Source organism: Staurois parvus, unplaced genomic scaffold (assembly GCF_062004578.1).
Source record: "Staurois parvus isolate SC_StPar_1 unplaced genomic scaffold, SC_StPar_1.0 ptg000780l, whole genome shotgun sequence".
In the NCBI taxonomy this organism is placed as follows: domain Eukaryota; kingdom Metazoa; phylum Chordata; class Amphibia; order Anura; family Ranidae; genus Staurois; species Staurois parvus.
Window position 1 is genome coordinate 844,744 of NW_028318576.1, and position 16,940 is coordinate 861,683.

Consider the following 16,940-nt stretch of genomic DNA (forward strand, 5'->3'; position numbering starts at 1 on the left):
CACCTTTAGTAAATCGACCCAAGTTTGGGACACTGTGTCACATGTGAATTATGTCATTGAAAGACCTTCAAGTTACAATCCTAAATTTACTGTTTGAAAAGTAGGCTTTTCAGTAGGTGGCTTAGACTGATTTAAATTTATAAAGGAGTAAAGGAAATTTTTACTTTGTAAAATGAACAGCCAGAAAATGGTACCCAACATCTTAGATCGTTTTTCTACACAGTATAGATTGGATTCAGGCTTTATTTACTATATAAAACCTAAAGAAAATGGGAGATGTTGTCTCTAACATGAAAACAGACTACAGCTGTCATCCCAGAGCAGCTTAGGAAAAAAAAGCCATCTGATTGAAGTTGTAGGTCTGTTCTTTTCCTTTATACCCACACCAAACCCTGGTTTAAAAACAGAATCTATTCATGTATTCTTAACTCAGATAAGTACCTTCTATTGCTCTCCTCCAAATTCCTTTATGTTTCTGCTGTAATCTGACTTCCACTTTGAGGGTGGCTATATGCCCATATATAGTGAGACCATAAAGAACAAACATAGGCACCCTCTGAGTGGAAGTCAGATCACAGCAGGAAAAAAGGAATTTGGAGGAGGCTGAGAGGATGGAGGATGAACTACGGACTATGGGATTTGTAGATTGCACAGAGCAGTACAAATGACCGCAACTAACATGCATTGCTCGTTTCAAACAAACAGAAGTCGGGATAAAGGGAGAGGTTAAGGTGCTCATGTAGGACACTAGGTGGCAGAAAAACACAATAAGAAACCATTTAATGAAAAATAGATCACAGGGCTATTAAAGTGATTCTAAAGGAAATATTGTTTTAAATACATACATTATTATTATTATACAGTGTTTATAAAGCACCAATAGTTCACTCAGCGCTGTACATTACAAAGGGGGACAGAACATGTGACAGAACAACAACAATACAATGCAAAACATGAGGGGATCGAGGGCCCTGCTCTTTCGAGCTTACAATCTAGGAGAATACATGTTATACTTACCTGCTCTCTGCAATGGTTTTGCACAGAGACGCCTCAATCCTCTTGTTTTGGGTCCTCCGCTGGTGGTCCTGGCTCTTCCCCCCTATGAGTACCCCCAATAACAAGCCTCTTGCTATGGGGGAACTCAAGCAGGCTTGTTCCTGAGCCGTGCTTTGCGTGTCCATTCAAACACAGAGAGCGGCTCAGCCCTGCCCCCCGCTCTCCCTGCATTGGCTCACTGGCTGTGATTGACAGCAGTAGGAGCCAATGGCTCCCACTGCTGTGTGAGTCAATGAGGAGAGATACCCGGGAAATCGGCTGCTCTCATGCACATCTATGGATCAAGATGGGGCTCAGGTAAGTATAAGGTGGGCTGGGGGGGAGCTGCATCCAGAAAGTTTTTTACCTTAATGCATAGAATGCATTAAGATAAAAAAAACTTGATCCTTAGATCCACTTTAAGTAGTGGATATGCATGGATTTATGTATGGTCAGCACAGTGGTCAAATGGTTAGCACTTCCTAGCAGCACTAGGGTCATCGCTTAAATCCCAACCACGACACTACCTGCCTGGAGTTTGCATGTTCTGTGCCTGTGAATTTTCTCCAGGTACTCCAGTTTCCTCCCAAATTCCAATAACATGCTGGAACGTCAATTGACTCCTGTCTAAATTGTCCCTAATATGTGTATGTATGAATGTGAATTAGAGACCTTAGATTGTAAGCTCCCTGAGGGCAGGGACTGATGTGAATGTACAATATATATGTAAAGCACTGGGCAAAATGACAGTGCTATACAAGTGCCTGTAATAAATGACAATGTTAAGAGTCACTTTGAAGCCTACTATGTATTACACGGTGGACTAACAACATGTTACAACAGTCAAGCAGCAGAAGCCATAAAACATTATTACCTGAACAACATCCAGTTGTGATCCTCCTCGAGTGGGTTTAACATCTGGGCTGGACAGAATCACAGGTCGTGCAATTTTCTTCAGTTCCTCCAATGTTGCTTCATGGCTACTTATATCAGCTTGAATTTTCTGAAAAGAGTAGAAAGCAGACCATTATTCGCTAATGTATGTTTTATAGAAATCATTCAGTCTGTATGCTAACTTGAAGCAGAAAATAAACTGCTTCTTTATTTACTGGGAATAAAGCCTTGAGATTTTGTCATGTTCTTCCCAGAGTCTTGTGATTCCTGGGAGTGGTCTGCACACATTACTGTATCACAACAAATTATCCTATTTTGAGATACAGCATTTAGGAAAAAATCAGGAAAGACATTTTAAGATATTCAAAGGAAGATTTACTGTCAAATCTAAAAAGATAATACTTCTGCTGTTTGTTTTTTTCCCTGTGTGTCATTTTGGGTAGATTTCCCCTTAACTTCTGTCTTAGAGACATGAGAGGAAGAAAGCAGAAATTTCTCTTAGGGACCAGTGTGCTGTGATAATGCATGTTGGTGCACTGAGTTTGCCATTCAGTTTAACCACTTGCCCTCCTGAGGATTTACCCCCCCCCCCCCCCCCCCCGTAATGACCAGGCCTCTTTTTGCTACTCGGCGCTGCTCTAATTCAACTGATAATTGCGCGGTCATGCAATGCTGCACCCCAACAAAATTTACATACTTTTTTTCAAACAAATAGAACTTTCGTTCGGTGGTGTTTGATCACCTGTGCGCTTTTTATTTTTCACGCTATAAACAATAAAAGACCAAATATTTTGAAGAAAAACAATATTTTTTACTTTCAGCTATAAAAATTATATAGTAAACTCAAAGTACACCTGCACTTTGGTGTACTGCAGAAAATGCTACATGCACAATTTATGGCTTGTTGTGGTGCATCAGGTAGTCAAATAAAGCACATTACCACACAACACATTATGCATTTAAGACACTGCAGGCTGTTTTTAATGGGTCCTTTATGGTGGGATGTCCCCAGTGATTACCTCTCATTGCCAACATTTTACAAAGTGAATCTTCAAATCCAGGTCCCCTGCTTTTGGGATACCCTGCTCTGATGACAGCAGCCTTACCAGAGCTACTGTGCCTAATTGCAATCTGACTGATCTACTGATAATTTTAATACAGCGCCCCATTTTTACTTGTTCCTGTTATGTTGACTCTTTTCCCTTCACCTCCTGTGTTATAGTTTTTCCCTTAGCTGTTATGCAAAATGTTGGTTTTCCAATCACTTTCTGTCCTGATGACAAAGATGATGAGATTAGAGAGGATGAATCTCCCCAGCAGAATGTAAGAATGATGTATATACTTACCTATTTTCAAGCTGTAAATGTCACATGATCCCCTGTATCAGCCAATGGCGGCTGCAGGGGAGAGGAGAGAGAGCTCGACAATGGCTGGAATGCCTCGGAGTGGTGACATTACCCATAGGCTCCTATGACCCCTCCATTTTTGGTACTCCTTCCGCTTCCTTGCAGCCACTGTTGACACAGGGAAGCTGGATCACATGACCAGACCAGAGTGGCCTGAAAACAGGTAAGTACAGTTGTGTTCAAAAGTTTGCATACCCTGGCAGAAATTGTGAAATTGTGGCATTGATACTGAAAATATGACTGGACATGCCAAAAAACTTCTTTTATTTAAGCACAGTAATCATTTGAAGCCATTTATTATCAAATAGTTGTTTGGCTAATTTTTAAATCATAATGATTTTAAGAAAAGCCTGGTAAGACATTCAAGGTATTGTCAAGCATACTGTAACCAGGATATTTAGAGACATTGGAGCAGTAAAGACTTCTTTCTGGCAAATCGACCATGCAACTCATTTTTGTACGTCGCATTGTGCTCTTTGAAACAACCACACCCTCTTTTTCCAGAGCAGCCTGTATTTCTCCTTAGGTTAACTGTGGTTTTTCTTTGTATCCCGAACAATTCTTCTGGCAGTTGCGGCTGCAATCTTTCTTGGTCTACCTGACCTTGGCTCGGTATCAAGAGATCCCTGAATTCTTTTCCATCTTTACAAAGTTCCATTACCTTCTTACACAGGTCTTTTGACAGTTCTTTTCTGCTCCCCATGGTTCAGTATCTAGCCTGCTTAGTAAATCCACGTGAGAGCTAACAAACTATTTATACACAGACACTAATTGTAAATTAAAAAGAAACGCCACAGATGTTCGAAAATAACCTTTAATTGCCATTTTAAAATGTGAGTGTCACCTTGTGTGTCTGTATAAAGGTCAAACATTCCAGGGTATGTAAACTTTTGACCAGGGTCATTTGGGTGATTTCTGTTATCATTATGATTTAAAAAGGAGCCAAACAACTATGTGATGATAAATGGATTCATATGATCACTATAATTAAATAAAAGCCTTTCTGCCAGGGTATGCAAATGTTTGAGCACAACTGTATATACATCTTACTTACACAGGTTTAGTCAGCATTGGTGTTAGGAGGTAGCATTTTTAATATTAGTTAGGTTTATCCTAGAATTCAACTTTAAGCCCCTGAAATGCGTTGACTGTTCTGTGTAGTCTCTTTGTGAACACATGTCAATATTAAAAGCTTTTGGACTCTCAAACCTTTTGTTTGGCACTCTCAGTGCACATGAAATGTCAAATCTGGGCTCCCTGCTTTTGGGACATCCTGCTTTGATGACAGCAGCCTTACCAGAGCCACTGTGCCTAATTGCAATCTGATTGATTTACTGACAATTCTAATCCAGCGCCTCATTTTTACTTGTCCCAGTAATAAAACACTGCCAGGGGTTCTAACTATAATTGTCTGTAATTGGGCTGTAAACCATTCCATTCTAAAATCCTGGTATGCAAAATAAAGCATATAAAGCTGACCACAGACATTGCGATTTTCTTTTCTGCAAGCATGGGTGTTGGCAAGCACTGACTGTGTTGAACAGGGAATTCCTACCGTGGAGCCATTGTGGTCTCCTGGTGGGGGGAGATTTCCCCATCAGGAGACCACAATGGTTTCACAGGAGGGATTCCCCCATCCACACAGTGATTACTGCTAGCGCCTATAATAGACACTAGCAATAATTGCATGTCAAAGCAGACAAAGTGGTTGTACCAAATTTTATTGATCGATCAACTTGGGTACATTCAGCCTGTCCATGCATAGTTCAAATCTCGGCAGGTCCCTGCTGAATTGGCCGTAGTTCGAACGTCTATGGCCAGCTTAAGATAAATTTAGTAAACTTTGAAGATCTGTGATAACCTACAGTTGTGACCAAAATTATTCAACCCCCAATGCTGTAAAGGGGTTTAGGGACTATAGTGTACATTTGGAATTGTATTCAGAATCAAATCCTACAAGGACGTTGTAACTACCCAAATGCAACTAAAATGACATCAATTGTTTATGTAATACAGTAGTAAATGGTTCTTATGTGGTTTCTTCATTGCCACAATTATTCAACCCCTTAAAGACTACCACTCTGAAGAACAGAGGTTCATACAGGTGCTTTCCATCAGGTATTGAAAACACCTGTGGATGTCACCGAGCAGCAATCAAGCATAATAAGCACCAATTAGGCAGCTTTAAAATGACTGTGATACTCAGCTCCTTCTAGACATTTACTGGTGTGGTTACAAACATGGTGAAGGCAAGAGAATGGTCCAGGAAGACAAGAGAAGAGGTGATTTCTCTTCACAGGAAGGGCAATGGCTATAAGAAGATTGCAAAGATGTTAAACATACCAAGAGACACCTTAGGAAGCATCATTCGCAAATTCAAGGCAAAGGGCACTGTTGAAACGCTACCTGGTCGTGGCAGAAAGAAGATGCTGACTTCGACTGCTGTGCGCTACCTGAAGCGTAGAGTGGAGAGAAGTCCCCGTGTGACTGCTGAGGAACTGAGAAAAGATTTGTCAGATGTGGGTACAGAAGTTTCAGCCCAGACAATAAGACGCACACTGCGTAATGAAGGCCTCCGTGCCAGAACTCCCAGGCGTACCCCCTTGCTGTCTCCAAAGAATAAGAAGAGTCGACTGCAGTATGCCAAAAGCCATGTGGACAAACCACAAAAGTTGTGGGATAGTGTTCTGTGGACTGATGAAACAAAATTAGAACTGTTTGGGCCCATGGATCAACGCTATGTTTGGAGGAGGAAGAACAAGGCCTATGATGAAAAGAACACCTTGCCTACTGTGAAGCATGGTGGAGGGTCAATCATGCTTTGGGGCTGTTTTGCTTCTGCAGGTACAGGGAAGCTTCAGCGTGTGCAAGGTACCATGAATTCTCTTCAGTACCAGGAGATATTGGATGGAAACGTGATGCAGTCCGTCACACACCTGAGGCTTGGGAGACGTTGGACCTTTCAACAGGACAATGATCCCAAGCATACCTCCAAGTCCACTAGAGCATGGTTGCAGAGGAAAGGCTGGAACATTTTGGAGTGGCCATCGCAGTCACCAGACTTAAATCCGATTGAGAACCTCTGGTGGGACTTAAAGAAAGCAGTTGCAGTGCGCAAGCCTAAGAATGTGACTGAACTGGAGGCCTTTGCCCATGAAGAATGGGCGAAGATACCCGTAGATCGCTGCAAGACACTTGTGTCAAGCTATGCTTCACGTTTAAAAGCTGTTATAACTGTAAAAGGATGCTGTACTAAGTACTAAGATTGAATGTCACTTGGGGGTTGAATAAAACTGATAATGCTGTGAGCACAGAAAAGACATTTGTGGTTATTTCATTATAACTGTTATGTTATATTTGTCTGACCTACAAGTGCCTCTTTAATGTAAATGTAAGCAAGATGACTGAATGATCAAAAGCAATGTCAAACTGGCCAAAACACTCAATTTCAGTGGGGGTTGAATAATTTTGGTCACAACTGTAGTTAGATAATGCATGGAAGGTATTTATCCCAAACACTGTATGCTCTTTTGTGTAAGATTTTCTGCCTGAGCTAACACAGGGAGATTTCCCACGCACTGGGGCTGACAAACTGAACTGAAAGGCAAAGAATGATGGCGATGTGGGGTGTTGGAAGTATAATCTTTCATGCAAGCTTTATAACATCCAACCAAACTCTTCATAGACATTCCTTAAGCCCACACATAATCATAACAATCATGTTAAACTATGCCATGTATAGTCATACACAGAATTGTTAGATTCTCACAAGTACTGCTGTTACCCACTTCTAATTCCGCTTCTGTGAAATTGATCATTCTGTTTATTATAATTAATACAATGCTATAAGTGAGGATTTGGGTGATTAGATTACAGTTGAATAGGAGAAACCATGAAAATCTTTGCTGAGATACCTGAGCCTCCTGTGGCATTCGCAGAGCATCCACTCTATCGGTCAGGTACGTGGTCAGTTGTTTATCCAGCTCTTCCAGGGACTCTTGTAGTGTTTGTAACATGTGATCACTCTCACGAAGGGTCTGCAGGTGCTGCTCTAAAGTGATCTGTCTCGTCACAGCCTGAAAAGATACAATCTGATTGAAACTATTCATCTTCATGGATTTAGCACAGCAACTTCTGATGTCACTTTGCCTTTACCAATACTTCATTTCAGTGTTAATGTGTTACATTCCACATGCTAAGAAAGTGACTATCAGGTCCTTGCTTGTGAAAGTATGTTTTGTTCCTGTGAATAAGTTACTGTGCAGAAAATATCAAAATATGTAGTGTGATTGTGTGTGTGTGTATGCATGGGCTTGTGAATGTTCTATATTCATTTTCAAGCTGCAGAACCAATGTCATGTACTCGAAAACGTATTCACGTTCAGAAAATAAGGAATGAAATTCATCAGATTTAACCCTTTAGCTGCCTCCAACATAAGGGAAATGGAGGAACAGCACCGCTTGCAGTTGGCCGTCTCAGTACACCGTTGGCTGCATTCTCTCTTCTGCAATAAACTCAAAGTCGCTTCAGCAACTATGAACTTATATAGGAAGTGATCTCCTAGCTCTTCTGATTTCACAAGCCAGTGATCATTTGTCCTATTCCTTCAATATGTGAGTCCATAGTTGGAGACCCTAATCTAATCTAGTCTGATTAAAATGTTTCCTGCATACAGAATGAACACAAGAGCACTCTGTATAGAGCATTTCTGTGTTGATGACAGAGTGCAGGGCTGCAGGGGAGAGGGAGCTTAAAGTCTCTGTATGATCAATCTTGTTCTCTATCTGAAAAGTGAACAGTATGTGTTGATGTACAGCAGGCCTGTTTTCAAACCAGTGCATTATGGTGCACCTATTGTATGTGCTTATGTTTGTTGTGCACCTGCGCTCCTATGCATTTTTACAGCACATCACAGTGCTTGATTTTGTTCAACCTTTTAGAAAATTACATTCATTCAACACAATGCATAGCAATGCATTCCGCACATTGTAACACGATCCACTGCAAAAAAATGTTTTGTCTGCATCATTTTATCGCAAGTCACACCAATGCAGTGCACACATGGCACTGTGGATTGGGCATTACCACAACACATAGGTGTGAGGCTATCCTCCAGATTTTTACCATTATTTGCTTACCGATATTACATTTTTGTGTACCTTCATCGTTTTGCAAAAAGGGCACAATCCCTTCTAGATTGTAAGCTCCAAGGAGCAGGGCCCTCGAACCCCTCGTGTATTGTATTGTTACTGTATTGTCTCATGTACTGTCTCCCACTATAATGTACAGCGCTGAGCAAACTTTTTGGCGCTATACAAATACTGTATAATAATAATAATAATATTAAAATGTATATATATCTGCCATTTATTAACTCCAAATTTTATCTTTGAGATTTAGTAGGAATTTTAGGAGATATGCTGTGTTTGCATGCAATAATATCGATTTTTGTATGTTTTTCAAAAAAATATTAATTGGATTGATTGTTTGCACCGTCTTTTTTATTCTACTGCATGCTTTCAAAAAATGCATGGTTTGGGTAGTCTTTTATATTCTCTGAAAGCTGTATGTCAGAGGTGTCAAACTGGCAGCCCTCCAGCTGTTGCAAAACTACAAGTCCCATCATGCCTCTGCCTTTGGGAGTCATGCTAGTAACTGTCAATCTTGCAATACTTCATGGGACTTGTAGTTTGGCAACAGCTGGAGGGCTGCCAGTTTGACACCTGTGCTGTTACTGAAAAAACTATTTAAAAAAAAGAGAACTGCAAAAATGGTGTGGATACTTAAGGTTAAAAGTGGAGTGCAGGGTCTGGCAGCAAAAGCCCAACTTTAGCCAAAACTTTTATTTTTGTTTTCGATAGATTGAGGAAGCACTTTTTATTGTCATATGTATCTTTATAGAGATTTCCCACCCTCACTTCCAGTCAATAAAGAAAAATAAGGTGTAAACAGACAAAAAAACAAAAAGCGCTTTTAGAACAGGGCAAAAGGGTTAGAACGTCTGACAAATATTTTGTTATTGTCATGGTGACAACTGCATTAATTTCTTATATATATGGCCATCACAGGGACAGGAAGTGGAGGAAATTCCCCTCATTGGCTTTACAGCTAATATCAAAACGTTAAAGCAATGTAACTTCACTAATCTATCCAAAACTAAATAAACCTTTTTAACTGGAGTTAGGCATTAACCTCTAACCACCTAACGCATATGTGCAGTGGCAAAGAGGGTGTCCATGCGCCGCACATTTGCGTCCATGTCGTCCAAGGTTTCTGTGCAGAGAACGATTTTTATTTTTACCAGATTTCTTCCAGCTTTATTAGTACGTAGTGCAAAGGGCAATGATTATACATAAATAACACTGCTCTAACACATACAACACTTAAACATTTTGTTTCCTCTCCTTCTTATATCAGAATAAAGTAGATATGACTTGTATCTATACATAATACCAAGAAATCTCAGCAGTTAATATATAAAGGAGTTAATCTGACAGGCTATGTACACCCTGAATACTATACCCTTCGATATTCTTGGTATTAATGCAAAGTAATACAGGACATTATCTGCCAAATCTGCAGTTCAGTCCATGGTACCAGTAAACAAATACAGAGAGTACAGATACAAAAAGCCTGACAAATTTGCTCCCTTACAAAAAAAAGCATTAAAAGTGCCTGATAGAAAATGTGGCGTTTTCTTGGGACTGTAAAAGTGATGATGTGTAAGGTGCAATCACCAGAAACCGATATGATTTTACCATTTATTTAACACATTTTGAATCTAAAATATAATTGCTAATAGGTTGCTGTGGGTTATTGAACACTTCTCTTCATCTTTATAGATAACCCTGTATGTATTATAAAACTGTATCCTTAGGACAGAATTTACGGTGGATTCTTCCATAGCATCAAACATCCTGTATGTAAGAAAAGAAGACAGGAAGACCTAGTATGAGGCACATAGCTGATGATTTTCTATTTCAGTACTTACTAAATGACTTAGCTCTTCATAACGAGCATTAAATACTTCTAGCTTCTCACTGATGATGTCATCAAGGATTCCACCATCAATCAAGGTCTGGCCAAGTTCACGGATCTGTGTTCTGTTGTCTGCAGGATGTCGCAGGACTGACTCTAAAGACTGAATGGTTGCAGGTAAAATCAAAACACTTTCACTAAAATTATATTTACACTAACAATGTATATGTTACTTTCATGTCTGACACTGAAATGGGATACATGTTTTCAAGCTAGCTTTCGCTATTTTACAAAAAACTAATATTCAAACATTAAATGTACTTCAACAAGAAACCCTACATAAAACGGTTTATGTAGTAATACATTTTTAGCCTTGCTGAGGATAGCGTAAATTGGGGCTGATTTACTTAAGAAATAAAGCATGTTCACTTTGTAAAGTTTCCCTTTACAAATTGGGAGAAGCTGTGTTCAGTTTAATCATCCAATCATATATAAGCAAACTTAAATAATTTTTCTTGCTCATGATTTGGTACTGAAAGTGAACACAGCTTCACCTCAATTTATTACCCAGGTAGGTAAACAAACTTTAAAATGGGAACAATTACTTTGCTAAGTGAACAGCCTCTACCATTCAACCCCATTTTATCTATATTAGTTTAGCATTTCAGACCATCTTACATTTCTCTTAACGGTTACACCATCTCATTCCCCCTAAAGGCCTATTTCACAGGATCTTTGGTTTTCATACCTGGCAATTAGGGCCTGCTAGCTGAAGATAGTCATATGCTAGCTGAATTTATCATTGCAGAAAGCTACCAGTCATGGGTAGTGACAAAAAGGAAAATTTTTAATGTCACCATGTTAAATGATGCTTCAAATTTTTGTTTTTTGTATTTGTGTGAAGACAATGGGAAAAAGTATTGTTTTTAAAAGTTACTGCTGTAGTTAAACTGGACTTTACCCCTGGTTCACATATCCGCATTCCAGCGGTCCATGTTTTGCGCAGGCACGAGAGCCCATTCATTTGAATAGACTCCAGTGCCCCGGGACACGCAGGAAAGAAGTCCCTGCACTTCTTCGGAAAACGCAGCCCGCACTGGAACCTCGGTTCCCAGTACGATTGCGATTTCCAGTGCGGGCATTAGCATTAATGGCACCCATCCGCAGGTCCACATTCCTCTGTGTGGGTGCACGGCTTTTTGTGCGGATCCGCAATGGCACCACCCGCACAGATGTGAACCTAGCCTTAATGAGCAACAGCTGCAAAGGTATTAGAAAAATTATTCAACAAAGAAACAAACAGAACTCTCTTATTGCTTTAGCTGTCCAAAGAAGGACAATATTTGAGGCAGAGAGCAAAAAATATTAAATTATCAATTATCAAGCACAGAAATTGGTCTACTAACTTGTATGAACTTATTTTGCATCACATTTGTCATTTCCGTCAGAAGCAAAGGAGTATACCATCTATCTTTAACATGAGTTAAACAATAATGCCTCTTTCACATGGGCATTCCGATCAGGTCTGCTGTCAGTTTTCAGCTACCTAATTGAAGGGTCCATACATTCCCATGGACAGGCGGGTTTAAACGGACTTGTGTCCATTTACACCCGCCTACCTCAGATCCAGTTCACAAACAAAAACCTAAAGGGATCCTCTTCTGTTTAGACAGATTGGATCAGAGGGTAGTCAGGTGTAAATGGACAGCAGAATCCGTTTACTCCCGGTCGCCCATAGAGCAAAGCGGGCCCTGTCCATGGTCGCTCTTCAGAAACTGAGCTTACACGGATGTGTCAACCGCTTGCTTTGCTCCAAATAGCAGAGGATCTGTGCTCTGATCCCCTGCTGATCGTAACGGAATCTGCTCCGTGTAAAAGAGGCCTCATAATACAAGGCTCCAGCAAGGTTCAAAACAACACTGCTTGGTTTGAAACAACTTGTTGTCATGTTCAGAGGAAAGCATTTACAAAAATCTGAATTTAGGGGTCAGTAATACCTGAGATCGATAGGTTGGTGAGATGGTTTGATGGGATGAGGACTTCCTTCTTATTATATGTAAGATCCTTGGACTTAAATTATGTAATGGGGTTGATTTAGTAAAAGAAAAGCGTCTGTTCATTTACCAAACTGAGTGTTCATTTTTCAAAGTGAATGGGTTAGTAAATTAGATGAAGCTGTGTTCACTTCAAACATATAATGATGAGTAAAAATCCTATTTTTTTATTTCCTTCACACCCTATTTACTAACATTCACTTTGCTAAGTACCTTTATTCCTTAATAAATGCATTTCAATATCTGTATGCCATAATTTTTAAAACACTGCATGTGATCAGGTGTATCTCAGGTGTTTTCTGCAAACAGGGATAATAAAGCTCAAAGTACCTCAATATGGATTGGAGAAGAATAAAATGACATGTTTAAAAACATGCAATGCCACTTTTTGCATTTTTTTATTTAGGAGAACCATCAATATCTATTACATTTAACAATATATAACAAGGGTTTTCCCTATAACAAAACAGTAAGGCTCAATTTCATCATCAACACAGTCAGCGATGGAGTGATACAGTGTTAATGGCTGAATTCCTACTGCTGCCCTACTGTATTGTGACAGTGAAAGGTTTCCCTGCCATCAGAATACAACAATATAGCCAGTGGCAGTGACCGTACGAAAAAAAAACCCAACAGGCTGGTTGTACTGAAGTTGATCAAGAGATTGACTTCAGTAGAACCACCTTGCCCATAGGTTAATTAAAATTTCTATTTGTCTATGGCCGGTTTAAGCATGGTACATGGACAGACAGTACAATGTATTAATAGTACAACAAGGCAGAGACAGAGATCAGCAGTCTTTTCTGTTCAACAGTTTGGCATATACCATTTCTGAGAAAAGGTGGAACAAGCTAAGAGTTCAATGACTGAAAAAGGCATAGGCAATAATGACCACAGCAAGAGTCATCAGCACTAAGCGTGTGTATTAAAAAAAAATGGAGAATTTCAAATCAAATACAAACTACAGACACACAATATAAACTACCATATAAGCTAACATGTATTAGAGAGCAAACCTTACAATCAAAGTTCAGCTACCATACCTCCAGAGCTTCACTAACAGCATCCACTTTATCTGGGAGATTTGTTGAGTTCTGTATTCGTTCTTCCAGTGAATTTAACCAACCTGTCTCCAGATTCAAATAATGGAGGAGTTCTATCCAGCAAGACCACACTTCCTGTCAGAAAAAGACAAGTTAAAATAATTCTCAGAAGGCAGCCTTTTACAATGCAAATCTTCTTTTCTTCATGAATATTTCCACAAGGAATTCTAAGAGCTTTTAACATATCAATTTTCTTTCATAAACAAATACTTGATTCCCTATATCGTATTTACTGCTCCCTCACATGAAAGTCTTATAGAAGTTCTTACACAACTTCAAAATATGAAAATATGTGTCAGAATTCAGTTTATTTGGATGCTTGTGAATCTCATTAATATATCAATGAGTCTTAGGGGATTTAGTAAATGCAGATTTTTGGTTGACCTATATCAACAGTTTGTTTTATCTGGAAAAAAATCTGAATTAGAAAACAAAAATTGTATTTCTGTTGAACTTAACTTGCTGTTCCTAAAACACTAACACCATGCATTCCTTTGGTCTGCATAGAAAAAAAATTCACATAATATAATTGTTACTATTTTAACCCTTTAATGATAAAGGTCAAAACAAATCTTAAAGAGGAAGAAAAGCTTAACAACAGTATACAAATTCTTAAAGATGTTCCTTCCCCTCTCCTCCTACCAATCCTGCCTAACCTGTATAAAAAAGATACATATACTTTTCCATTTTTATCCGCTTTGGCCTGGTCACATGATCCTGCAGCTCTGGCTCCCCTGTATCAGTTAGCGGCTGAGTGTCAGCAGCAGAGTGGAAGCACCGACAATGGCTAGGCCATTTGAGCCTATGACTGATGTCACCACTCCCTGAAGTCAGTGCCATTGTTGAGTGCTCCCTTACACTGAGCTTCAGGATCATGTGACCAGATTGGAGTGGACTTAAAATAGGTAAGCATACAGAACATTTTATACAGGTTAGGCAGGAGAGGTAGGAGGAGGGGAGAGGGAATATTAAGAATAGATATAGTTAGGGTTTTCTTCTATTTTAATGCCTGAAAACAGGTTTTCAACTTTGACATGTATTAGTAAAACTACATATTTTTGCAACAACTTAATGTATCCAGGTGAATTATACTTTTTTTTTTCCTGGAGGAAATCGGACCTTTATTTCGTGGTGAATGTTAATGCATATCTGTGATTTTTTTTTTTTCATTATCAACAGAAAATTGGCTCCCAAAAAAGTTCTGCTACTCCCAATGATCGCAGTGATATCACATGTGCACTTTTTTTTTTTGTGCCCAGAGTAGGGCTTAGAAATAATAGACCTAGATCAAACCATGATCTAGCTATTTTGGTGTCCTTTTATCATGCAGCGGTAAATGATCGCTGATCAGTTCTCTGGCATTCTCAGAGGAGACAGTTCTCCTCTGAATGCCTTTTTATGAAGCGGTGTAGATCACTTCTCCTAATGAGGAGAGAAGCGATTTACAAACGCTTTGAATGTTAGAAAACGGCTGCTGTTACTGTAATCTTGCGAGATTACAGTAAGGGATTAAACACAGTTTACTAAACAGCGGTAAATTCATACACTGGCAGTCTGTGTGCTGAGATGATCAGTGGAGAACATGTTCTCCACTGATCATCTCTGTTTCCTAAACCACTAATGATCTGAGAACAGCAATGATCCTTAGGATCGCCGCTGATCTCTGTTTCATAAAAGGACACCTAAATTCTTATTTTAGGCTCTTCATACTTTGCGATTTGGAATTGCAGGCAGAGTCACCGTGATTCTGCCCACAATTCCAAACTGTGTGGCAATTGCAACACAACACGCTGCACGCATTTGGATGATATTATCCTCAATGGCACCCCAAACCCAATGCGATTCTGTCATGATTGTTGCGGGGAAATCACAGTAAACCAAAAAATAACAGGGAATAAGAATGCAAGGGCAGACTGTACAGATACTGATCACTGTGGTAACCGATCACATGCTATCACAGCAATCTTTTGAGCTCATTGTCTAGCTCATTCCCAGCACAAACACATGTATGCATATATATGCACCCCACAGAAGAAGACCCACTGCTATGAGGCATGCAAAATTCTTTAAAAATATCTGTTCACCATATAAGGTAGAAAATAGTAGTCTGGGGTAAATGATGTTGTTTGGAACTTCTAGCTATATAATTATTTAGAACAACATTATTTTCTTTAGTTCGTACTATTATGACAAATGGCATGGTCAACACATGATAGCATGTACAGTATTGTGCAGCCAAAACTTAGGGAGTACTTATGTGTGTGTGGAAGTGTTTTTGTAGCATTAGGCAAGTGCTGTAATGTATCAACATGCATTTCCTTTGCGTGCTGATATGCATTTTGAAACTCACTGACCCATGTTGATGTGCATTTTTAATGTATTTTTGAATATGGCATGGATAGGATTAACAGCCATTGAATACGGTTTGTTAACACCTGTTGCCAATGCATCAAAACGTTTAATATATGAATTTTGATGCACTGCCCTTGACTTCCATGGGCTTCCGAACTCACTAAAACACAGAAAAAAACTGACATATCATAGTGTTCCAAACGCACTGCACTATAACACTCAGATGGGAACATTCACTACTTTTCTTATGGCGAGATAGACACATACAATGTGTCCCTTGTGCTGCTGTTGGCTGATTTAGCTGAAATCTCTCGTCCACTAGAGCATTACAGTAGCGGGGAGGTTGGGGGAGGGATGTATGAGGACAGAACTTTTACTAAATCTGCGGCCATAAGCACAAGGGACTGTAAGTAATGTCTCTTGATTATTTTAAAACATGTGTTCTAATTTTTTAATAAATCTAGGATTTAAGGTTTGTAAGGTAGACTAAACCATGCAATGTATGCAAACCAAGAATTCCTGTTTTATGCAAAGTTTGTTAGAAGTGCTTAAAGCTGAACTCTGGGCTAAGCAAATAATGTCTAACCACAAGAGTCATGTGTATTCCTTAAATCAAGACTGCTGATTTAATATTCTTCCTTGATCAAGAGTCATGTGCATTCTTCCTTGAATTGCAGATCTATGCTTTGTCACATCTATGCAGTAATCCAGTGTGAAAACGTTGTTTCTGTGCAAGAGCTTCCTGAAATAAAGATCAGTCACTCTTGTACTTTTTTTCTTATGCAGAGAGATTGGTTTTGTCTTCACTATATCCTTTAGTTTTCTGCAGGATATCTGTAGTGGGTGGAGCCTGATGTGCCCCTCCCATAGCTGTGCTGACTGAGCCCCTCCCACAGTACACAGAACATGGAAGTGCAATTATTTTAGTAAATATAAACTGCTAAATACCTTTTCTCATCAGCAATTAGAGCAACCTTGTGACTTCAGCTGAGCACTGGTTAAAGCTAGTAGGAGGAGGTTTCATTTTGCTCTAGGATGCAGAACCCCTGACCTCTGTCTGGACAATGCTGATTAACCCTGTGCTAATCACATGCACTCTCCCAAGAAAAAAAACAAC

At 39.5% G+C, this 16,940-nt stretch overlaps 1 protein-coding gene across 9 annotated transcripts in view; it reads right to left on the reverse strand.

Moving 5' to 3' along the window:
- The window catches only part of UTRN (utrophin), a 943,118-nt gene that overhangs the window by 625,371 nt on the left and 300,807 nt on the right, over positions 1–16,940 (reverse strand). For all 9 annotated transcript variants that reach the window (XM_089654601.1, XM_089654598.1, XM_089654599.1 and 6 more), the window contains 4 exons: positions 13,412–13,546; positions 10,328–10,477; positions 7,250–7,411; positions 1,910–2,038 (listed from right to left, as the gene is read on the reverse strand). In XM_089654601.1, coding sequence (XP_089510727.1) covers positions 1,910–2,038; positions 7,250–7,411; positions 10,328–10,477; positions 13,412–13,546 — 576 coding nt within the window. The remainder of the gene's footprint in view (positions 1–1,909; positions 2,039–7,249; positions 7,412–10,327; positions 10,478–13,411; positions 13,547–16,940) is intronic.